Source organism: Muntiacus reevesi, chromosome 4 (genome assembly GCF_963930625.1).
Source record: "Muntiacus reevesi chromosome 4, mMunRee1.1, whole genome shotgun sequence".
Classification (NCBI taxonomy): Eukaryota; Metazoa; Chordata; class Mammalia; order Artiodactyla; family Cervidae; genus Muntiacus; species Muntiacus reevesi.
In genome coordinates, this window is record NC_089252.1 from 1,432,798 (window position 1) to 1,458,510 (window position 25,713).

A 25,713-nucleotide genomic window follows, 5' to 3' on the forward strand; every position below is an offset into this window, starting at 1 on the left:
CTGTCTGTCAACTTTAGTCCTTGCTCCCAGACGTTCAGTTCCTACAAGGAAGGAAGACCTGAGTTTACTCTACCAGGAAGCAACTTGAACTCAATTGACACTTATTAAATTTTTATTGGGGTATAGATGATTTACAATGTTAGGGTTAGTTTCAAGTGCACAGCCAAGTGAATCTGTTATACATATATTAATAAATAAAACAAAATGATAAATAATAAAATAAAAATTAACTATTTTTTTAGATTATTTTCCTGTACAAGCCATTACAGAGTATTGAGTAGCATTCCCTGTGCTATACAGTAGGTCCTTACTAGTTATCCATTTTATGTATAGTAGTGACACGTAACTTTTGAAGAATAAGATTTTTAAAAATTCTGGTCTTTCCTTCTCAATTTGTAATCAAGTGAAAGAAGACAAGAGTTCTTATAGTATTTCTGGAAGTCCAAAGTATTTTAAGCATACTTCAGTGCATGGGAGTTAGGTAATATAAAAACTATTCACATCAATAAGGTCTTTAAATAGTTAAGTATGTGTTAAAAGATTTCAAACTCATGAAAAAAGTTTGCATTTTAAAAATGCCTAAACAGAAATTAAAATTAAATTTACTTTATTTAAACTTTGGAATGGATGGTTTTAAACAACCTAAACAGTCTCTCAGAAGGTAAAATACTCCAGCAACTGTATTCTGTACCTTAATAAGAAAGGGTTACCTATGCAGTAATTGCATTATGATGCCTAAGTCTGTGTCTTCAATGCCACGGTTCACAACTGGGAGCTACACCACCTGCCAAGGCATGCTGAGACTGAAGGTCAGGAGAGAAACGGTATGCACAGGGAATTATCTGGGGCCCACAAGCCCAGTTCTTTAAGAAGCACACAAGTCACTAGGACTGCTGACCAGTCGAACAGTCTAACATGCAGGAACAAAGATGAAATGGATTTATAAAGAAAGAGAATCTTCAAATATCTTTATGAGTAAACCCAATCTTGCTCCTTTATAAGAATACATATCAATATAATGAAAAACAAATTGTACACAACACCTAGATGCAGGAAACGTAAAATCTGTGACCAGGTACCTAATTGTGGATGCTGTGGGGTTTCCCACAGGCTATGACATGCTAAGTGCTGAAGGTGAAGGCCTGGACTCCATGCCTGGCCCAGTGGCACGCAGCCTGGGGATGTGACCCTGCTGATGGCGGTGGCATCTGAGCATAGCCCAGCACCTGGGACTCAGGAGGCACCTCTGAGGTCTCTCACCATGTGCAATCCTTACTTCCTCTCTCTTTTCACTAAAAACTCCTCATGACAAAAAAGTAATACCTGAAGTGTTGTCTGCTATCACACTTCCTCCCCTCCCCTCTAAAGGGACAGGTGTTCTCCTGTAGGAGCAGCCTGTCGCCTGTGTGCACACGCATGCGTTCAGACACACAGGGAACAGCCTGCTCCGCGCGCTGGGCACACAGGCCTGGACCAGTGTCTTCAGCCTGCAGTGCCCTTGGCATGAGGCCTCTGCCTGGTGGTCAGCGCTAAGTGGTCAGGCTCCAGGTTCTCGCTGCATCCTCTCCTTTGGGCGCATCCGTCTGTTTTTAAATCTAGTTCATCTGTACCATCCACAGAGAAGCCTTCCAGACCCTGACAGGTGAGCTTTCTACTTGTTTGTTTTCAGGGCACCCTGCACTCTTCTGAGACACTCAGCAAAGCTCAGATGATTTGTCTCATTTTCTTTCTTTTCCTTTTGCTTCAGCTGCACTGTGCAGACTGCAAGATCTTACGTTCCCCAACCAGGGATCGAACCTGGGCCCCAGAAGTGAAAGCACTGAGTCCTAACCACTGGATGCTGCTGCTGCTGCTGCTGCTGCTAAGTCACTTCAGTCAAGTCTGACTGTGCGACCCCACAGACGGCAGCCCACCAGGCTCCTCTGTCCCTTGGATTCTCTAGAGTGGGGTGCCATTTCCTTCTCCAATGCATGAAAGGGAAAAGTGAAAGTGAAGTTGCTCAGTCGTGTCTAACCCTCAGCAATCCTGTGTACTGCAGCCTACCAGGCTCCTCCGTCCATAGGATTTTCCAGGCAAGAGTACTGGAGTGGGGTGCCATTTCCTTCTCCACCTAACCACTGAACTGCCAGGGAACTGCCTTTGTCTCATTTCCTTACTGTCTTTCTCGCCATGAGCTCCTGAGGACAGGATCCGTAAGGACTCTGGCACACTGGCCTGGAGCAGAGACCTCACACAAAGCCCCAGGGTGGGGGTCAGGGGGGCTGCACTGGCGACAGACGCCAGGACAGACAGTCCTGCATCCTCCCTGCTAGCACCCTGATGCTCCCGGCTGCTGCCTCCTGGTACCATCCACAGGGTCAACCACATTCTGAAAGGGGAAGCACTTAGAGTGTCTCATGTCTCAGAGAAATCCACTTGATGAAATGCACATGTAAATGCATTTGTAAATGTCCCTGTTTGACAACTAGCAAAAACATCAGAGTGGGTTGCCATTTCCTCCTCCAGGGGATCTTCCCTGACCCAGGGACTGAACCCACATCTCTTGCATCTCCTGCACTGGCAGGTTGATTTTCACTGCTAGTGCCACCAGGGAAGCCCTAAAAATAAACCAACATGCTCCAATTTCACGTGAAAGAACCTGCACCCTGGCCCCTAAAGGGCTAATCAGATCCACCTCTGATTAGCCTCAGAGGCCCCTGCCTCATCTAACACTGCCCCCACAGACAACCCACCACATGGACCCCTTGTGTTCTGTTAGATGGATGAGCAGTGTAAGATCCCTCTAAACTCACCAGCTGCCCCCTACCTCCTCACCAGTTCTGCTGCACCACCTTCTTGAAGGCACAGTGACAAGTCTGTCATGAAACAGGTGTCAGAACTGTCTCCCCACAAAGGAGCAGCCTCCGTGCAGCTCTGTTTCTCCTCAAAGTGTGAGGACCGCACAGGGGCCTAGCTCTGAGCTCGTCTGAGAGGCAGACTGTCAGGCCGGACCCATGAGGTCCCCCTGTGATGAAAGCACTCTGACACATGCTTGTCTGCAGTCACCTAAACACACAAAGCATCTCCTACACGTGCGAACTCAACACTAAAACCACAACTCTTTTCTCACCTGATGCAACCACAGTGCTTGCCCACAATGTATTTTCTATGCTGAGACTTTCATGAACAGGTGGATCACTGTCTTCCTATTCAGGGAGAGAAAAGAAAGAAAAATGCAAATTAGCAACTTTTTTATTACTCATACTTCAGATATCCACAGTGTTAAAACAAGCCCACCAGCTGCATTCAACTAACAAGCAGAGAAAGAGCAGTGAAAAATAAGCAAAAAGGCAGGAATTTACACACGCTTCTGGGATGACGGTGGAGCAGGAAGCACCAGGAAACACTCCCCACCTGGACAACAACCTCAGGGACAGAATCCATCTGATGTAACTAATTTGGAATCTGGAGCTGGTGAAGGGTGGCGAGTTCCAGAGGTCACACATGTTTCTGGAGCTGCCTGTGGGAGCCAGGGTGGACAAAAGGACCCTATGCTTCAGGATTGGGAACCTGTGCTCTGATGCCACGTTGGTTGGCAGAGATGCAGCTAACGAGGAAGGCGGCCACTGCTGCTACCCCTTCCCCACCCAGAGAAGTGATCTCCAGGGGACTTCAAGGACCAGTGATCTTTTAACCCCTACCATTTTTCTCTTTTTCCCCTTTTGGGAGCCAGATATTAAAGACCAGGACATTCAAAAACAACTGCATATACGGGAAAAAAACAGAAAACAATGGCACATGCCCAAGAAAAGGTTCAGAAAAGACACAAGAAGATATCAAGTTTACGCCTCAGGCTGAGCTGACAATCAAACAACAACAAACAAAGGCAAACACAGAAACCCAGCAAACCCTGATTTTAACTTCCAGGGTTACCACATCATTATATTCAAATGCTTGTTGAACAGCAAAAAGTAACAAGGCATAAAAGAAACAGAAAAGTATGCTCCATTCAAAGGAAAAATATAAATCAACAGGAACTATCCCTGAAAAAGACCTGATGGCACATATACTAGATAAAGACTTTAAAAGAAAAATATTAAAGATGTTTAAAGACAAAGATATGGAGAAAGTCAAGAAAACAAAGTATAAACAAAGCAGAAATGTGAATGAAGAGACAGAAAATCCAAAGAGAAACCAAAAGAAATTCAAGAGCTGAAAAGTATTATGATCAAAATGAAAAATTCACTAAAGGGATTCAAGGTAGTTTGAGCAGACAGAAGGATCACAAAAGACATTATGTATTAATTAAATAAGGCAAAAAGATATGATAATTAAAAACAATTATGCTCCTAATGGGCCTTTCCAGGTGGTGCAGTGGTAAAGAACCCGCCTGCCAACGCAGGAGACATAAGAGACATCAGATGTAACTATCTGAAAGAAGGTCCAATCCCTGGGTCGGGAAGATCCCCTGGAGAGGGCATGGCAACCCACTCCAGTCTTCTTGCCTGGAGAATCCCATGGACAGAGGAACCTGGCTGGTTACAGTCCATGGGGTCACAGAGAGTCAGACACGACTGAAGCAACTTAGCACGCATGCATGTTCCTAATGAAAGACAATGTATGAAACAACTGATAAAACTGAAGGAAGGACAAGCCTGATATCAAAGCCAGACAAAGAGCCTACCTTGAAAAGTAAACTACATATCAATATCTTCTATGAACAATGATACAAAAATCCTACACAAAACATCAGAAAACCAAATTAAGCAGCAAATTAAAGGATTATACTCCACGACCAAGTGAGACTTATTCCTGAAATACAAGGATGATTCAACATGCTAATCAATCAACAAAATATATCACAATAACAGAATGAAGGAAAAAATACCCTACATGATCACCTCAATTGATGCAGAAAATGCATTTGCCAAATTCAACACCCTTTCTTGACAGAAAACATTCAACAAACTAGGAATAGAAGGGAACTACCTCCTTATATTAAAAGCCATTATGAAAAACCCACCATGTGTATAATATGAAACAGTGAAATACTAAAACCTTTCCTCTGAGATCGGAACACCTGCTTTCACCATAACTAAATGACATAATACCCGAAGTTTCAGCCAGAGTAACTGTACAAGAAACAGAAGGTACAATTTAGAAAGGAAGATATAAAATTATCTGTTTGTTGATGCTATAATCATATATGCAGAAAATCCCACAGCTCACAAAAAAACTGCTAGTATCAACTCTTGAAAGAGAGAAGGAAGCGGCCTTTACACAGTAACTATTTCGTACTTAAATTTTTGACTGAACAGATCAACTTCTGATTCATTCACAGAGACGGTCTTAGAATCTTAACACTGATGGAGAGTCAGAAAAAGTGTGATACCCTCCTGCCTACCTCCTACACACAGTTTACATGGCACATCCTTTAACTGCAGGCTAGTGCAGGCGCCTTAGCCATGGCCTGGCAAACTAAGTGCAGACTAGGACACACCCTGCCGACTGCTGATTCACACATTATCATTTAAGGCACAAGGCAAATATATAAAACTACTCTCCAATGTGAATTCTGAATTATTTTTACTGCATCTAGCAATTCCCATGTTTAGTTTCCCTTCAGACTGTGAGCAATGTAACTACGGCACTGATTTTGATGTTGTGAACTCCTAGCACAGAACAGGCAGTCACATGTGTCCAGTAAGAGAATAAATCTAAGAAGAGATAAACATGAACCTCTTCCTTTGGTTTCTAACCCTTGTGATGGGGAACTAATAATGAGGCAGCAGCATGTTGTTACTCTAAGCCACCTCCTTTCTTTTAGCAACTCCTTAAGACCACCTGCCCACAGCTGGCCATCAGCTGACCACAAAAGTACAAGGGGTAGAACTGTATTAGTTTCAGACGCTCCCTGTGGTTCCCCTGACATGGAAAGTTAAAACCATTACTGCATGCATATCTTTTGCATATAGCATTCCCACTGTGTGAAACTCCAAGACAGACAAGGGCATTGTAAAATATAACACCGTTATAAAGCTTTCTGAACTGCAAATACAAGGTTCTATACAATTTAGCTTTAAAATTTAAGTTTGTTCTCCCATTACTTTTCCAGAACTCTTTAATCACGTGAATGCTTTTGTCAGTTTCTAACACAATTATGTGCTGAAGAATACACAGTGCCTATGCAGTCTGATTTCAATTCTGTAACAACAATGATGGACTTTAAACATTAAACATTTTTCTAATATCGAGAAAATTACTGTAAACGATAGTTCTTTACCAAACTCATATAGTACAGAAGACAGACTGGGAAGATGGGAAAGAAATTATCTCTAAATAACTTTCTCTCTGGGTTTCCTTACTCTTAATGTGATATAGTTTGAAAAGATAAAATTTGCCTTGAGGGGGAGAGTGCGAAATGTTACAATTTCAAGCTGTTTTCTCAATAGTGCACCGTATTTAACAAACAATAGGGATATGCTTTTTAAAAGGAGAGTATTTTGATTGAAAAAGACACGAACAATGGTAAGTGTGCTATGGTTTACAAAGGAAATTACAGTAGAAAATGCAGCATAAAAAAGATTAAGTGGGAATGTGATGTTAAAGGACTACAAATGCTGTTAATATTTCAAAACTGGCTACAGTTTTAAACTCCTAAGTACAGAGAGAATAGCTATGTCTTTAACAATAAGCAAAATTAATGATATCAATAATAATAACATGAATCATTTACATACCACAAAATGCCATACAGCACATAATTTAGGTAACCCTGACATTGTTTCAAGGGAACTGATAGTAATCACAGCATGCATATCTGCCTTAAACTCTGCATGGGCAGTGACATATACAATATGTCTATTGCCACAGGACACCTTAATCAATCTCTGATTCTTATTAAATTACACAGGTTGAGTCAAAAGATACATATTTTCTCCTTTGTATTGATACATTACACTATACAAAAGGAATATAAGCAGATACCACTTTTTAAAATGTTCAGTTGTTATTTTGGTAAACTAAGCTCCAGTTACAAAACAAGTTACATTTAACGTGGTTTTCTTCTTTCCTCCGTGGTTTTCTTCTTTCCTCCTTTTTGAAAAATGCACACAAAAACAAAGATTTTTCCATCTGAAATAATCTAAAAGTCACATTTCAAATAATTAAAATGAGTGAAAAAAAAAAACCTTGCTAGGAACATCAAATGAAGGCAATGAACTGTACTGTTAAGAACCTGCAGTAATTCACACACGTTAACAAAAAGCCTGGCTACAGTCAGGGTCTGGGCTCTGACACTACCCGTGCATTTGAACCTGTTCCTACTCACAGGAAAATGCAATCTTCAGAACTCTCCCACGTTTATGCTGTGCATATTAGCGACAGGCAATGCTGTCTGCTCTCACCATTGGCCTGGGCACTCTGGAGAGGCGGTGAGGTCATGAATAAACTGCAGCTACTTTTACGGCAGCATTTGTGGAAATGAAGTCATAGAGTCATGCCCATCTCCTCCTCCTCATATCTACATTCCCACTCTGCTCATTACCCGACACACAATATGCCCTTAGCAAATGCTTCCTCAAATGATGACAACTGTTCACCAACCCTTGTATGTGACCAAGAGTGAGACAAAGATGGTTGTACTACCAGAAATCTTTAAAAATAATTGTAGCAAGTAAAAATAAACTACAATTGTAAATATTAAAATCCATCAAGTATTATGTCATTTATATCATCAGTATAAGCTGCTAAAACCAAAAGTTACCAAATTCTAAAAATAATTAAGGGAAGAGGGAACTTTAAGCTATACCAAAACACCAGTGAAAAGAATGTAGAATGAAATACATATATGTATATAAGAAAATGCATGTGCACTTACACATACACATCCATCCAACCAGTTACCAAAAATCAAGAAATGAAGTGGATATCATATTGTCCAAAAGAAAAACTAAAATAGCTGAATTACTTCATTTTACTGACTCATAATATTTTAAGGGTGAAGGGTCTTATTAAGAGCAAATACGCTAAAAACAGAAAAACTACTTAATGTATCTCAAAGAAATATCTGACACAGGAAAATTTAAGAACCTGAAATATTCTCTAGGTCTTCACTTTTTAGTTCAGAGCTTGTTTGAATTGATTCTTGATTTAATTACACTTTCAAAATAAAGGTTTGCTAAAATGTTTTTAACGTACACAATGAATATACATGCATTTAACAAAAGATTTAACTTACCCTCGTAAATGTGCCTTCAAAACTATGAATATCCAATTGTGGCTTCTGAGCATAAACATAAGCGCTGATAGAAAAAAGGTCCTGGAATATAGAATATCTGAATTAATAACATAATAATTAAACAAAATTACTTGGAAAGTTCTCAATTACCAACTAATATTTTTCATATATCATTTACCAAAAGAGATGATTTTCTTATATGTTGTGTGCCAGTACTATGAATCGGGAAGCAAAAGAACCCAAAGAAACCACTTCTAAGCTCAAGAGAGGTGTGGGGATCTCGTGACTTTTAAGGACAACTGCTATACCTCATGGCAGGCTGTGTCAGAAGCAGTCGGGAGATGCTCCTAAGACAGACAGCACCTGGTGCTGCCCCCGTGGACCATGAGCTTGACTGTGAGCCTGACTCACTTTCCAAGACTCCTCCTGTACACACACCTCCTGCAAGCAGTCTAATTACTGAAGCCACTGTCCCCAAAGGGGATGACCTGTCCTGGACCATGCCTGAGATAAATGGGCAGGATGGCAGGGCTGGAGCTATGGCATGCTCTCTGAAAAGTCTGAAGATTCAGAGTGCCTCCTGACCAGTTCCTGAACACGTCTTGTCTTCCTGTGAAGCCACCCCGTGCCTGTTCTCTGTGCTAACTACTCTGGGCCCTTTCATGGTAGCGACCAAGGCAATGAGGCGCACGTGCTGAGCCCTGGGGGTTCCCTGAGAGAAGCATCAAAACTGCGGGGATCTGGAGGATCCCTTAACACAGTCTGCCATTTTTGTAAGTTTTGCTTTTGTTCTCTGTTTTCTTTTGCCTCATGGCTGCTAGCACTCAGAAAATTGCAGATTTCCAGGCGTGAAGAACAAAGGTCAGATCACAGATGCTGAAGCTCCAGAGAGGAGGTGAAGCCCCAGAGGGCAGCTCCAGGAGGCTGGGCGCTGCAAGACCCACGCTCTCAGCTTGAGCCTTGAGCCCCTCATGCAGGCAGGTTCCAGCTCAGCCAGAAGAAAGGAGCAAAAGACCTCCATGGCTCTCCACTGCAGGGAAGATGGAGGTGAGAGTCTGACTTCAGTCCACTTAACACCAGTTCAAACCAAACCAAACAAAAAATCCAATACTCTTCAGAACATTATAGAATCCAGAGTCTCTACAAGGTATCAGTATGTTGAAGATACAATCCTAATGTCCAGACACAGGAAGAAATGAGAATACAAGATCCATATTCAAGGAGAATCTAATCAATGAAGACTAATTCTGACACGACCAGACATCAGAATGAGACCAAATGAGAATTTCAAAGCAGTTATTAGGACATACCAAATCTTTAAAGGAAAACATTCTCGTAAAGAATAAACAAATAGGAAACCACAGCAGAGAAAAAGAAAACATATTTATAAAAAAGGACCAACTGGAAATTCTAGAATTGAAAGTAAACACAACTGAAATAAATTCACTCATTAGATAGGCTTAACGGAGAACAGTCAGTCAGTGAACCTGAAGACAGGTCAAGAGACGACAACTCTGAAGAACACACAGGGAACCAGACAGTGACAGTGAGTGTGGTTGCAGCATCCCTGAGCACGGCAGGTGAGGTCCTGGAAGAGTGCACAGGAGAAAGGGCGGGAAAAGCTTTCAGAGAAACAGAGGCCAAAACCGTGCCAGACTGGCTGACAGTCACACGTGTGCAGACTGAGGAAGCTCAGCAAACCCCCCCGACAGGGGAGTAAAACCTGACACAAAGTCACAGCTAAATAAGAAACCAAATATAAAGAAAAATCTCAAAAATACCTAGAGAAAAATGACACAGTCTATACAGGGAAAAAAAGCTATCAAAATAATACTGATTTTTCATCACAAATAATGAAAGCAGAACATAATGGAACAAAATACTTAAAGTACTGGGGGAGGGGGAGCCAGGGGAACTGGTCAACTCTGAATTCAATATTCAGCAAGTATCTCCTTCACAAAACAGGTGAAACTACAATATTTTGAGATAAAATATGAACTCACTGCTAGCAGGCATAAACTACAAGAAATGCTAACAGAAGTTCTCTAGGTTGACGGGAAATGATATTCAGTAAAAACTCAGGTCTTTAGGAAGGAATGGTGAGGGACAAAAATGGTTAATACAGAAGAAAAATAAAAATCCTGGCTTTTCACTTTATTTCTTTAAAATACAGATAAAATATCAGAACAATTTATGATATATTCAGACATACTACATATAGAATGTATACAAATACATACAAAAATATTTGCATGCAAAAACTGTGCCATGTACTTTAGCACCAAAAATGAGTGTGCTAAATGGATCTATATAATTACAAGGTTCTTAATTTAATGTGAAATTATACAACTTTAACTTTTCACAATCATTTTTAGTTAAATGCATACTTCAGTCTTTTTGTTGTTGCTATTCAGTCGCTAAGTCATGTCTGATTCTTGTGACCCCATGAACTATACAGCACACCAGGACTCCCCATTCTTCACTATCTCCTGGAGTCTGCTCAAATTCAAGTCCATTAAGTTGGTGATGCCATCCAACCATCTCATCCTCTGTTGTTCCCTTCTTCTCCTGCCCTCAATCTTTCCCAGCAAGTCTGAGGAAGCTTGAGGATCACTCATCATTCGAGGGGCCTCCCAGGCGACTCAGTGATAAAGAATCTGGCTGTCAATGCAGGAGACACAGGAGATGTGGGTTCGATCCTTGGATTGGAAAGGTCCCCTGGAGTAGGAAATGGCAACCCATTCTATTATTCTTGCCTGGAAAATTCCATGGACAGAGGAGCCTGGAGGGTTTTAGTCCGTGGGGTTGCAAAGAGTCGGACACGACTGATTGAGCATGTCCATCATTTAAGCACTACGCTGTCACAGTAATTTTTAAAAAGTGATGTTTTCATATAACAGAATACCTTTTGATACATGGAAATAAAGAACTGCCTAGCAACAGCCCCCATATTTCTGAATGCACAAGAACAATGAAAGGAGTGCATTTCATCTAGTATATTAGACATCAAATGACTGAATAATGGCACAATAATGACAATGTCATTCGAAGCTTTTCATGATAATTTAAAAATCATTCTGAAGTTTTCAATAATGTAGGAAAGTCTCTGCTATTAGGTCAAGGGCAACATTTGTTCGCATTACTTAAAGGTCATTAAAATACATCCTTAATCATAACATGTGGTTCATTACAAATAAAATTGCCTTTCGTTCAATAAAACTAATTAAATGTAAATGGTATTGTTTACTGCTATATGGATCTTTTGAAATAAATCAGCTAGTCATGATTTATTGAAAATTGCTGTGACTTCATTGTTGTTAATAAATTTGCCTGATCACAGAAGCCGGGAACGCGCTTCCCACATGTTTTCAAGCCGTGCCTGCACGGCGGTGAGAAGCCAGACCTGCCATCACAGGCTGGGATCGGGCGGCAACACTGCTCTGACTCAAGTTTCAATTCTCTGATCACACTAGGTGCTCTGGACACAATGGAACTAGAAAGCCTGTTCCTGGGGGTGTCAGTCTTTCAGGAGGGGCTCTAACGCAGGTTTACCCATTCCTGGTGTCACCATGTCACAACGCTCCACTGACGGTGCGACAAACAGCGAACGACACTGCACACTCCACAGGTCTTTTACGTCAGAGACGGAAAAGCCGAATGAGTGACAGTTACAGGTAGTGTAAGCCATCAGGTGAAAAACCAAACTGCTTTGCCTATGTCCAAAATGAAATTAGAGCTTCTTTCCTATGAAAAAAAGCCTATACCTAATATGCCAAATTATATGAAGTTACAAATTTAAATTGATGGTTGAATTACAAATTCAGCTAAATTTATCAAAACTTAAAACACTTTCATTTTCCAGTTACCTCACCCAAATGCTTAACACACTATCAAAGTGTACCAACCATAAAATTTTAAAAGTAGCACTGTATGAACTGTATACTCTAGCTTTCTAAGTATTTTGTAATTCATACATCTGTCACTAATAAAAATGAAGAAAATATCCTTATAATACTGAATGTGATAGAAAGTACTTCCTGTGACCACAGCCAAGGGAACTTTCAAAAATACAGGCAAGACAGTGGGATTCTAAACACTTTCTTAAGACATAACTTACAAGCAATAACATTTTTACAACAAAAAAAGCATGTTTACAGTGCACAATTTTCTGCATCTTAGTACAAATACACACCTGTGACACCAACAGGATCAACATATGGACGTTTCTACCAGCACTCTGCAGGCCCCTCTGCACACAGCCTCCGCCACAGCTGACCCATGCTCCTGGAATCTATGTAACACATACCACATCCTTGCGTATTTGGCTTTTCTTTCAGAAAAATTCTGACACAGTGCCTTAGCATTGCACTTATATTTTAACACTCCAGCAAGTTAACTCTACTCCCAATGTTCTGCTGCAACTGCTTCCAGGTGTCAGTCAGTCAAGCACCTCCCAACTCCCAGAAAGGCAATGCAGAGGCAAACACTCTGGGGTGGGACCACCGCCCCAAGCGTAACAGCAAACAGACAACCTCCAGTCACTGGGGCACATGGCATCTCCCCTCTTCAACCCCGGGGAGACTACTTGAGGATGTGTGCTAGGAATGGAAGGCAGGACACAGAGGAGGGAAATGGCAACTGAGAAATAGCAGCAGCAAGGCATCCAGGGCTCAGCAGACATTAGGCTGTCAACAGGCTTCACAACTGTTTCAGGGTAGACTAACCATGTTAACAAGCAGTATGAGAAACGAAAGCTGGGTGTCTTCTTCAGTGACAACACAACAGCACAGCTTTCTCTCGTACAACACGTAAGAAAAGGAAGAGCAAAGCCAACAGAAACGCTGGGGGTCTAAGTGAGGCTGCAGAGAGCAGAGAAGAGGAGTGCGCTGAGAAGACTCCCGCCCAGCTGCAGGCTGCTGTGAAAAGAACCTGCTCAACCTCACTCAGAAAACCATCTTTCAGCCACACAGATTTAGCAACAGGACTGAACCTCCTTCCCTATGGTCTATGTGCAGGGACTATTTTAATAATTACAAGACAATAAATGCTAATGACCAGCCTCTCACTTTGAGACTACCGCTGACAAACAATGACAGTGGTTAAAATGATAAACAAACACGGGTGGAAGAACAGCCGTCTGGGCAAAACACAAAATCCACATTCAAAAAAAAAACACACATAAATATTTACCTATATAGAATTTAAAACATTTACACATTAATATGGAAAAAGATATAAAGTGAAAAGTCAGGAAACAGTCTGGGAGAACAGATGTGTAAAGGTCTGGAGAAGTCTGCACACTCAGACACCGAAGTTGAGGCTTTAAAACAGAACTTACTAGGGCAAGGTAGGTTAAAATTGTGCTAAAATAGTGAGCAAGTCAGCAAATGGTACAGCTGCAATCGGCCAGCAGTTGTTTTTGATTTTCTACTCAGAGTTCAACTCAAAACAAATGCTAGATGGACCGGAGGGTTCATGTGTAAAGCATAATTATTTTTAAAGTAACCATTTATAACCATGGAGTGGGACACTCCAAGCATAAAGGCAGTGATTATTTATTTTTAAAGTAACCATTTATAACCATGGAGTGGAAACAGTCTAAGCAAGAAATAAAGGCAGTGATTATTTATTTTTAAAAATATTTTTATTGAAATATATGACACATAGCATGTTAATTTAAGATGTACAAGTCAGTTTGAAAGTCATTGTAATGATAATTAGCACTTCTATCACATTATATAAATAACCATTTTAACGACTACTTTAAAACTACCTTATTTAAGGATAGTAAACTTTTATATGGACAAAAGAAACTATAAACAAAAATATTTAAAAGAGTGAAGAATGAAAAATGATTAGCCAACTACATATAAAAACTTCTTTAAAAACATACAACAGGAAAATGGGTAGACGACATAAACAGAAACAAAAAAATACAGTACATCTACTTTCTTAGGTAAGAAATCTTCAAACTCACAAAAAGATTAAAAGCATATTTAAATGGGATGCCACTCTCACAGTCATCAGACTGGAAGAGGCTGACGGGTCAACTGACTAACATACAGGAGATGAACAGGTCTGTCAATGTCATCTTCTAGAGAGCATTCTGGCTAAAGGACCAAATCCCTGCACTATGCCTACTTCTGCACTCTATTATTATCTATAAAATATCAAAAACGTTAACTTTCACATTCAGCAAGACCAGACTGGTTCTAGAAGTTATAACTTGCCAAATACCATACAGCTAAAAAGGTCCCTCAGAGACACATATTTTCTAACATAAAACGATAACCCCCAAACATACTGCTGAACGCCTATCCTAACAGAAAAAATGTGCACAGCTTTACTCACGTGTTTGTGAAGGAAGCTGTGTAGTTGAGAACAAAGGCATGAAGCACCTTCCAGGACAGAGGAGACACGGTCGGGGTATGCCCCATCCTCCTGGCAGGTATGTTCCTGAAGTAAGCAAACCTTCCTTCCCTGTTGGCTCAGAGGGTTAAGCATCTGCCTTTAATGCAGGAGACCTGGGTTCGATCCCTGGGTGGGGAAGATCTCTTGGAGAAGGAAATGGCAACCCACTCCAGTATTCTTGCCTGGAAAACCCCATGGATGGAGAAGCCTGGTGAGCTACAGTCCATGGACTCACAAAGAGGTGGACAAGACTGAGTGACTTCACTTTAAAGCAAACCCTCCAACAGCAAAGGCCCATTGCTCTGGACTTACTAAAACTTTATGCTTGATTGACCACCTTTTAATTTTAATTTTAAATATCCCAGAGCTCAGTTAGCCCACAAGACACGTATTTCTCATTAAGAATTATTATTATTATTGTTTTTTCTAAGAATTAATTGAACTTCTACAAGCTGTGTCATTGCAACTGGTGTGAGACTTGCCCTCCCACTTAAAAACACTGCAAAATGAACGAAACACGTGAGTCAGCTGTTTTTAGACACAGGACACAGAGTTCCTGGTAGAGTCGCAGGGCTGGGACCCTCAGGAGACGAGAATGCAGCCGCGAGCCCTAGGGAGGCCAGCCTCCTGCCCAGGGGAGGTGTTGTGCCAGGGGCCAGGCTGCTGAGCAGGGCGAGGCAGAGCCCAGGGACGGGTGGGGGCTGGCAGGTGCTGGCACAAAAAGGAGGTAGAGTGAAGGACGGGCCTGCAGCGGGCCTGGTCCTGAGTCTGCTCCCCTCTCCAGACTGAGGAGGCCGAGGGAAGTGATGACTGGCAGAGTGTGACCAGAAGCGCTCCTGCCCAGCTTCAGGGATGACAGAGTTGAGGAGAGAGACAGTCTGAGTGGCTGGAGTTAGAGGTACCTCAGACTAGCCTGGGATGCCCACGGTTACTCCAGGAAGAGCAGGCCTTGGGGTAGGGTTACATTAGCATCATAATAAAGGGGACTCCAGGCCACCCCAACAAACCTTAAAAACAAGTCTTGGAAAGGTCAAATTTGTCCACAAGTTATGGAACTAAGAAAATGAAGATCAACAGGTTGCGAAGTAAGAGAAAAACCACAGTATTTACATTATTCAGCACCCAATTAAAAATTATCAACTATGCAAGGAAGCAGGAAAGTGTGACCTGTAACAAGGAGAAAAACATTTTAAAAAGAAACATACTCAGAAATAACAGAGACAAAGGAATTAACAAACAAAAAATAAGTATCACAAACTGCTGAAAGAGTTAAATGAACACACTAGGAGAGAAGAGGATTTAAACAATAACAAAAACTGGTGACCACATGGAACCTGGTTCCAGAGATTAAAAATACAGTATTTGGAATAAAATAATTTGTTGCTGCTGCTGCTGCTAAGTCGCTTCAGTCGTGTCCGACTCTGTGCGACCCCAAAGACGGCAGCCCACCAGGCTCCTCTGTCCCTCGGATTCTCCAGGCACGAATACTGGAGTGGGTTGCCATTTCCTTCTCCAAGGTCTTAACAGAAATCTAGACATTGATGAATTTAAAGGCCGAACAACACGGGACTTCCCTGGGAAGTGAGCATCAGAGCTTGACATGGGCAGGAATGTCGAGTTAACACACTTATCACCCATGTCCCAGGAAGAGGAGTCTGGGCAGAAAGGAGGATGGAAAGAGAAGAAAACCATGACCCCACAGATCCAAGAAACCCAACAAACTCTAAGGAAGAAAGGAATTTCAACTCAGGCCCTACCCAGAGTATGGGTGATGGAAAATACCTAAAGAATCAAAATACTGCCAAGGCTGACATATGTCACACAGATTTAGTTTCCCCAAAGTGCAACACATACAAGAATGAGGAAGTTCCCAGTGATTCAGAGAATTAACTGTGAACCATGAGCCGTCCCTACTTCCGTCAAAGCCAGCCCATCTCAGGACTGTGAGCAAATCCAGAGGATTCAATCCCCTTCCCTGAAACAACTGCTTGGCTTCAAGGTCTTCTTAAGACAATCTCAGTCTTTCTTTACTCTCCAATGAATATCAGCAAATCATGTTAAGATAAAGCTGCTCTCATTCAAATAAATAGCACATACAACATAAAACAACACCAAAAGGCCACAACTGTGATTTTGCTTTAAGAAAAAAAAAAAGATGTGTGGCAGTTTCGGAGGTTCTAAGCACATGTGAGATGGGCTTTCAGAGACTACGGAACATGCTGAAACCCACAAGCGTGGTGCCCTCGATCCCATCCATCCCCAGGCAGCAGAGGCCAGGCCACAAGTCTGCAGGTGTCTTTCTCCTCCTACGTGCTGACAGACACAGGGACACTGCACCTCCTCCTCCCCAGGGAGGACTCTCCACTCTCAGAGGGAAAAGCTCAAGTGGACGGGCTGGGGATGCCCCTGTGAATTCTCCCAAAGCAGCATCTTAACAGCCTTCTGGGAGTCAGTTACCAAAAATGGACTCATCTAACCCCCACCAGGAGTTTCAAAGATTACTCAAATGAAAGGATTAAAAATAGAAACAACAAGGAAAGGGAAAGAAAAGAAGGAAAACCTGAGCCAAGCTCAGAAACATTCAAAACTACACCTCAAACAGGGTATGAGCTAAGACATCACAGAAATTATGTGGGCATAATTTTCGATGAATTTAGTAGTGAAATTATTCTTTACATTATCAATGCATTAATCAAGTTAGCTGGTATGTAAGTGCACAGAAATGACCATACAGTAACTGATGGAGTAATGACGACAATGCTCACCCCCAGGGCGGGCAGCCTCTGTGTGCAGCTCACCGCCACTTTCAGCTTCCAGTCAGTTTCACCATCGAGTTGATCAGTTCGAATAAAACATGAACCTTGTAACAAGAGAAGAAAAACTCCTGAGTTATGGGTACCTTAAAGCCACAATTCATTGTACAGTGGTGATACATAAATGACAGATCTAGAAATTCCCATGAACAAAAATCCTTAAAAGTCTTTACTTATTTAACTCACAAAATGAGTTTGCTGAAAAGACAGAGCTCATTAACTATTGAGGTCATTATCTCCTGTTTGGTGTTCTTGACTATTGAGGTTTACTATTAATTAGTACTTTATTTTAGAAAGATATAGAGGTGGCAAATAAGCACATGAAAAGATGCTGCACATCACAAAAGGGAAAGGAAAGGGAAAACAGCAAGGAGACACCACTTGACACCTATTAGAACGGTCAAACTCTAGAACACTGACAGCACCAAATGCTGGGGGACACAGAGCAACATGCACTCTCACTGTTGCTGGGGACACAAACTGGTGCAGCCACTTTGGAAGACAGTTTGGTGTTTTTTCACAAAGCTAAACATAATTCTACCATACAATCCAGCAACTGCACTCCCTGACATTTATCCAAAAGAGCTGAGGAACTTATGTCCCACGATACCCTGCATGCAGATTTTATACCAGCTTTATTCACAACTGCTGAAACTTGGAAACAACCAAGACGTCCTTAGGTGAGTGAATGGATCACTGTGGTAAATGTGGATAATGGAGAATAATTCAGCAATACAATGAAATGAGCTATCAAGTCATGAAAAGATATGAAGGAACTTTAAATGTTTATTTCTCAGTGAAAGAAACCAATCTCAAAGGCTGCATACTATGTGATTCCAATTACATGACATTCTGGAAAAGAAAAAACTACGGAAACACTGAAAAGATCAGTGGTTGCCCAAGATGGAGTGGTGGTAGAGGCAAACAGGCAGAGCACAGAAGATTTTAGGTCAGTGAAAATACTCTGTATGATACTATATACAACGATGGATGGGTTTCATTATACATTTGCCAAAATCCACAGAATGTACTACACCAAGAGGGAGTCTTAATGTAAACGATGGAAGCTTGGTGATGGTGATGTGCCAGTGTGAGTCTGTCAACTGTAACAAACGGCACGTCTGGTGGGGATGCTGATAATGAGGGAAGCTACCCGTGTGTGAGGGCAGGGAGTATGTTGGAAACCTCTGCACCTCCTTCTCATTGTTCTGTGAACCTAAGAACAAAGTACAAAGTTTTTAAAAACGTTTAAGAAACATATTCAGATTATTATAGAAAATATAAACCAAAAATGTTATACATACATTTGTTCTCTGCAGGATAGGAAAACTGCAAATAACTGAAACTGCACTACAGTAACCTACGTCTAAATTTATACCGGAACACCTGCAAAAATGGAGACTACTTTTCATTGTACTTTTTACATATTTATATTTCTGAGCCCCCCTTCCCCTGTCTAGCAGTGTTTGCTCCTATCCATCTATTTTATGTAGAATTACACTATTGACCAGCGCAGTTCAGCCCAGTGCAGCTCTGGTGAACGGCTCACTGCATACATGCTCCTTTAACAGAGCTCAAGCTATGACAACTATTGGCTGACTACACATCCTCTCCACTTCAGTAGCTAACTTCATCAATAAGTTATCTCATGGCCTTTTCCCTTTTATCCAGAGGAACAGACTGCCGTATGCCAGGTCAGCTTTCAGTAGTGATCACTACAGCAAAACAGAAGCATTAAATAAAAGGTTTGCATGCTGTCTGGAAATAAATACCTCCTAACATCTTTTAAAAAGTAAATGAACACCTAATGAAGATTTTACAGGAAATGTCTAGAAATGTTCAGTAAGAACTTAGGAGAGAAAGGTAGCACTGTCAACTTCTGAATTAACTCATGTGGCTTGGCCTTGCTTCACATTATTACAGGTTGATACATCGCACTGGTCTTAGGTGTGTACCCAACATTCACTGAACACCACCATACTGAAAGCATTATTCCAGGTACTACAGTTCCTACTGATCTTAATAAGGTTCTGGTTTAATAATTAGATAGACAACCAAATAAAATTAAAGAAAAAAAAATGTGCCGAGAGAAGCACAGAGTATGTATGCCATTGGCCATACAAGTAGCCCAGCCATAAAGTTCTAAAATAAAACTTAGTCATTTGGAGCAGCCTTTTAGAGCCTTATACCAGAAATGGGGTGAAGGACTTCTGTGAGAGGCCCTAAGGGAGGAGGATTCAGCTGGAAAATGACTATGATATACACTTAAGGAAAAGAAGACCCACAGTAACATGTATCAAGTGTTTAAGTCTTCTGGGCATGGGGGTTCTCTGGTCGCCTAGTGGTGAGGATGCTGGGCTCTCACTGCCATGGGCTCCAGGTTCAATCCCTGGCTGGGGAACTAAGATCCCACAAGATATGCAATGTGACTCCCCCTCCAAAAAAAGACTCCTTAGAAAATTTTGAACCTCAAGGGCCAAAGGGCAAAAATCAAAGATATCAACGGTGGGCCAGGGCAGGAAGGATGAGGCCTGGGACAAAGTAGCGGGCAGAGCAGTAAGGGACACTGGAGGGATTCAACACAAGCACACTTCTCTGGCCTGGCTCTCTCCGAGTAGGTCTTTCAAAGATTATGATGAGAACTAACATAAAACTCCAAATTAAGGAAGCAGTAGTTATGGAGTCTACATTTTCAGTTAGAAACTATTCTGGACTTGGCCCCTCAAAAAATGTAGAGTTATATATGTATTCATAATAGGATATAACTTCTTTCTCATCAAAAATGAAGGCTATTACTATTTACTGAGCACCTACTAGATAGTGAAGGACAGGGGAGCCTGGCATGCTGCAGTCCACGGGGTCACAAAGAGTCAGACATGACTTTTGAGTCTGAACAACAACTAAGTGACAGACCTGGCCCACATATGACATCTGATGTCCCAGAGACAGGAGGCAGGTGACTGTCCCTGTGCAGGCTCAGAGGGGAACTGCCCCAGGGTCTTACCAAGAAGCACAGCTCCACACAATCATCCGGTCCATGTGACTCCAGACCCCAGTGCCGTACATGAACACAGACCTCGTCGCAGCTGATTTAGCTAACAGCTTGAACCACATTACACAAGCCAGGAATTTAGTTTGGATGCTGGTTGTTTAGTCAATGGTTTATTTTTAAATACCTGGCTGACAACTTTGTGCAATCTTGCTCCCCCGCAGTACCCTCCTCTGATATCCTTGCTCAGAGTACTTCCTGGCTTTCTAGGCTCTGCATAAACCTCTTATTGGTTTAAAAAAAAAATAGTGCCTGAATGTGTTTAGTCGGTCAGATTTTTCACCCTTTATCAGTGAATGTGTATGGCTCATGGGGAACTCTCGCAATTCAGGACAGTCCTACTTTGGTCCCACAGTTGGTCAGGGACCAGCAGCTTGGACGTTCTCTGCCTGAGCCTGGGACCACAACCCTGGACAGATGCACTGACGTCTAGGCCGACGGGGGTGCATGTGATTCTGTACTGAAGGTCAGCTTCGCAGGAACTGCCCTGGGAACACAGCGGGGAATCTAGAGACTCTGCTTAGGCCCCGGGCCAGCATTGAACGAACCTGTCTGTTTCCCAGAAGCCTTTCCAATCTGTGTCGAGTCCCATTCCCACTATTCCTGCATGGAGTAGCCCAGTGTCTGCACACACAGACGGGTCGGTGGCCGTGGGCCCCCCACTGGCTGACTCCCCCCCGGAGTCTGGCAGGGAAGTTTCTGGCAGGGCTGCTGCGTCCCTTGCTGGTGTGCATCACAGATTCATCCTCTGAACCACTGGCCACCAAGCTCGCCACACGTTTTAAGCACTGCCCTCATACACAGACTTAAGCAAGCTCTGTTCCCAATAAAGTTCACAGGGAAACAAATTCTGTTATGCATTATTTGTCAACAGATTTCTAAGGAGAGTAACTGGCTTCAACTAAAAAGGGGTTCAAGGAAATTTGCAGTACACATTATTTTACGCTTAAACTTTTTTCTCAAGATTGCTTTTTTCCTCTTAAATATATATATGTTTGTATACATCTGTGTGTTTACTTCATAAAGTACAAAAACAACTTGAAAGGGAGTGGATTCTAGATTCTGTCTGACACATACTTTGAGATGTCGATGCCAATGGCTCTACTCTAAAAGGTTTGCTTTCTAACATAAAATAAGACAAGATGAGACTCTCTAAAGCCTCTTAAATTTCACACATTTTGTGTTTATATACCTTTCCTAGATGTCTGTAAACTTACCAAACACTAGAAACAATATACATGCTTTTCTTCAAAGTAAAAAGATATGCCTCATGTTAAATAATTACACTACTCTTAAAATTATAGAGGAAATTGCCGCACTATTTATCTTCTAGTACAGTTACCAGGGACAGAGGCATGCTACATTCCATGGGGTCACAAAGAGTCGGACATAACTGGGCAGCTGAACAACAGCAGCAGCTAACATTGCTAGGCTCACAGTAACCAATATGATTTAAAGAGAGAAAATGAACTGCAGAAAAATCGTAAATATGGCCAACTTGTCTTACACGAACTATGTCTAGTAATTTTTTTAACAGCAAGCACTAGCTATAACCGATGCCACTTAAGGCTCAGTAAAAATGAATTATTAAATTGGTCTGCTTATATCCTATTACTGACTTCTTATGAATACTTGATTTTATTTGGTATAATTGACAAGAGTTGACAGCAAAGGACAGGTTTAATGATAATCAAATGAAGATGAACTCATGTATGTGTCACCTAGGAGAGCTGGCGATAAAGTAATTGATGGGACCCCCAAAGACAGGGCACACGAGTCTGTCGTAAGTTTTAATAAGTTACCCTGTAATATTAGCAGCCTGCCTGCAACAGCTCACACATCCAATGGCTCTGAAAGAGATAGGCTACAGTATGTGCCCAACAAAAGAAAAATAGACATTGACTTTGCATATGTAATACCAGATTGTTTGCCATTAAACTTAATTTCTAAATCATTTATATGACTTAATGACTGCATGAAATTTTTAAGCTGCTGGAAAGATGAATAGTACCATAGAGAGAATGCAGAGGAGTACAGTGTCATTTACCTACCCCTCGCACACTAACAAGTGACAGCTGAGCTCTTGTGGTATGTCTCAAATACTTAAACGATAAGGTCATCACTTAGGAGACAAGTGAAAAAGATATTGGCATTTATAAGAGATTGATGAAAATTAGTTCTAAAGCATTAATTTCTCTTAATACCACTATAAGAATTGTGTGCATTCAGGAGATATTTGATCTGAATTAAGAAACTGATGAAGCAATTGATTAATTGGAATTTAAGCCATCAGTCACCAGATCCATCAACAGCTTCATTTACATTCTAAACAATCAACTGACGGCCCGATAGAATACCGTGTATTAATACACAGTCAATATGATGCCACCAAGAGACTGAGATGTACTGACAAACGCCCAGTGGCTATTGTCCAAACTTGAACATGCTGCACAGATTTAAGGCTTTTATACTGCCTAGGGTTAAAGATTCTTATTATAATTGACAATGTATTATCAGGGCTTTCTGAGCTGAAACTTAAAAATAATAAAATAATATTTATAATGGTAACAGATACACAAAAAATTCTGAATGTGTATTTTTAAAAATTATACTTTAACTTGAAAACCTAAATAATCATGTAAAGTCACAGAAACAGAATTTCTAAAAATAAATCTTTGATTGAAAGTAATATTATGACACAAATTTTACATAGCTAAAAGCTATGCAGTCATTTTATAAAGAGAAGAAAAATATCATGAAACAGGAATCTGACATTTTAATATCTCCATATAAGTATTAGTAACTGTTTTAACAATTAAAACTTGACAAAAAAAAATCCTAAACCTGAGAAATATAATCACAGGTTAAAACAGATGACAGCATGATCTTAAACTTGGATCATTAATAATCTTCTAGGAATATGTAAAATAATAAAAAAAATTAGCATACATGTATATCATGTACATTTTCTTGAGGAACAAAGTGATAATTCTTAAGAGTCTCAAAAAGATCTATGTCCTCCAAAATATTAAATATCATTACCCTACAGACAGAAACTGTCCCTACAACATAGACTACAAAGCAAAATCTGAGAAAATGAAGACATTTTTAGAATATAATCAATTTGGATACAACTTTATTCATCTGAAGTCAGCACAATAGACTATATCATTTGTCTAATATTCTATTTGTCTCGCCATAGACAGACTATGTCATGCCATAACAATTATACAGTGGCTGAATTACAATTTCCAAAACTTTAGCAAAGAATTTGTATTCTAGCCTTCAGATTCTTGCTCTGAAAAATGGACTTTTCTAATAATCTTCCAGCTTTAAAGAGATGGATATTTTAAAAAAAAGTGATGGATATTATTCATATTTAATCTCCTAACATAATCTGCATAATCTACTTCTTTTAAGTTAATTAGCTATAGCCATTTCCATATTTAGTGTATATATATATTCTCACATATATATCTACCATGATCACTACAAAGGCAATTAAATTTAAAAGCACCTCCCAAATACACACATTTTTGTTATTCATTATACTGAATACATTTACAAACAAAGACAAACAAATCACAAATAAGTAGAGATGGCAGTGTAAAAATCTCTGTAAACCCATTCCCCCATAATTGTAATGAGAACATTAGCACAAGGTGTCAAAAGCAATTTTTTTCAAAACTCTGGAAAATAACCAGACTTGCAACAATCCCAGGTATGTTTATTCAAGAAACGGGGCTAAATCTAGCTATGAGAGAGGTGTGTGGTGTTTTGACTTGTCCCTTTTCCAGTAAGCTGCCCCCAAGTCAAACCTCACAGAGCTGAGGAAACCAGCGGTCTGGTAGACACTAAGGAGAACACAGGAGGGCTGGGACTCCCCAAACTGCATGCCCAGAGAACCGTAATCACCTGACTAGGTAGCGTTTGTCTGGCTTTGACCCAACCCACAGTTGAGTCATGGAGAACGGTGTTTCCCCTGGAATCTTTGTCAGAAGCAATCAGTGGCAGTTGTTTATTATCGCAGCTTCCTTGGGTGGTAGCAAAGCTGCGGTAAACAACAAGCCGACCACAAAATTCAAAAGAAAAGCTGGAAAATCAGATGACAAGGGGTAAGAGCTCTACCATATTCCCAAGAGTCTAGAAGGCCACCTGCCAGTGCAGGGATACAAACATGCCCTTGAAAACCTGAAAGGCCCAAATCTCTCAAGCCTGGCGGAACTTGAGGCTCTGTACAGGCAAGACATGAAGGCAAAGGCCGAGTTTTAACTGCCTGTCACAGCTCTGCAGGTGCTAAAAGAACACTATTCTATCCATAAAAGATAAACCTTCCAACTCTACTAGTTAAAACTAAATCTCTATGATACAGAGTTCATTAGGTGATGGAAGGGGACAGGACAGTTACACACAGTCATTTAGAAACCTAAGCTGAGGGAAGCTCTGCCATCTTCAACAGGCAGCTCCCAAGGTCAGAGCAGTCATGGAGACGCAGCCAGCGCAGGGAGAGCTGGGGCTAAAAGCGGTACACACAGCTTTCAGCCATCCTCCCTCTGCCACACCTCAGGGCATGGCTTCATATAACTGGACAGGAAAGGGAAAGGGACTGGAAAAGCAGTTCTCCAGTCTTGGTCCCACAGGAAAAAGAAAACTGCCCATTATATAGCACACAGTAAAGTAAATTTAGGTAAAGGGAACATTTCGTGCAAAGATGGGCTCAATAAAGGACAGAAATGGTATGGACCTAATAGAAGCAGAAGATATTAAGAAGAGGTAGCAAGAATACACACAAGAACTATACAAAAAAGATCTTCTCAACCCAGATAACCATGATGGTGTGATCACTCACCTAGAGCCAGATATCCTGAAATGCATAGTCAAGTGGGCCTTAGGAAGCATCACCACAAAGCTAATGGAGGTGATTCCAGTTAAGCTATTCCAAATCCTAAAAGATGATGCTGTAAAAGTGCTGCACTCAACATGCCAGCAAATTTGGAAAACTCAGCAGTGGCCACAGGACTGGAAAAGGTCAGTTTTCATTCCAATCCCAAAGAAAGGCAATGCCAAAGAATGTTCAAACTACCACACAATTGCATTCATCTCACATGCCAGCGAAGTAATGCTCAAAATTCTCCAAGCCAGGCTTCAACAGTACGTGAACCATGAACTTCCAGATGTTCAAGCTGGATTTAGAAAAGGCAGAGGAACCAGAGATCAAATTG

At 41.1% G+C, this 25,713-nt stretch overlaps 1 protein-coding gene across 1 annotated transcript in view; it reads right to left on the reverse strand.

The window, feature by feature from the left end:
- Positions 1 to 25,713, reverse strand: part of ATP9B (ATPase phospholipid transporting 9B (putative)) — a 153,259-nt gene that overhangs the window by 75,277 nt on the left and 52,269 nt on the right. The window contains exons 8-10 of the mRNA XM_065932271.1: positions 17,395 to 17,489; positions 8,219 to 8,299; positions 3,110 to 3,185 (exon numbers count right to left, since the gene is read on the reverse strand). Of these exons, the coding sequence (XP_065788343.1) occupies positions 3,110 to 3,185; positions 8,219 to 8,299; positions 17,395 to 17,489 (252 nt within the window). The remainder of the gene's footprint in view (positions 1 to 3,109; positions 3,186 to 8,218; positions 8,300 to 17,394; positions 17,490 to 25,713) is intronic.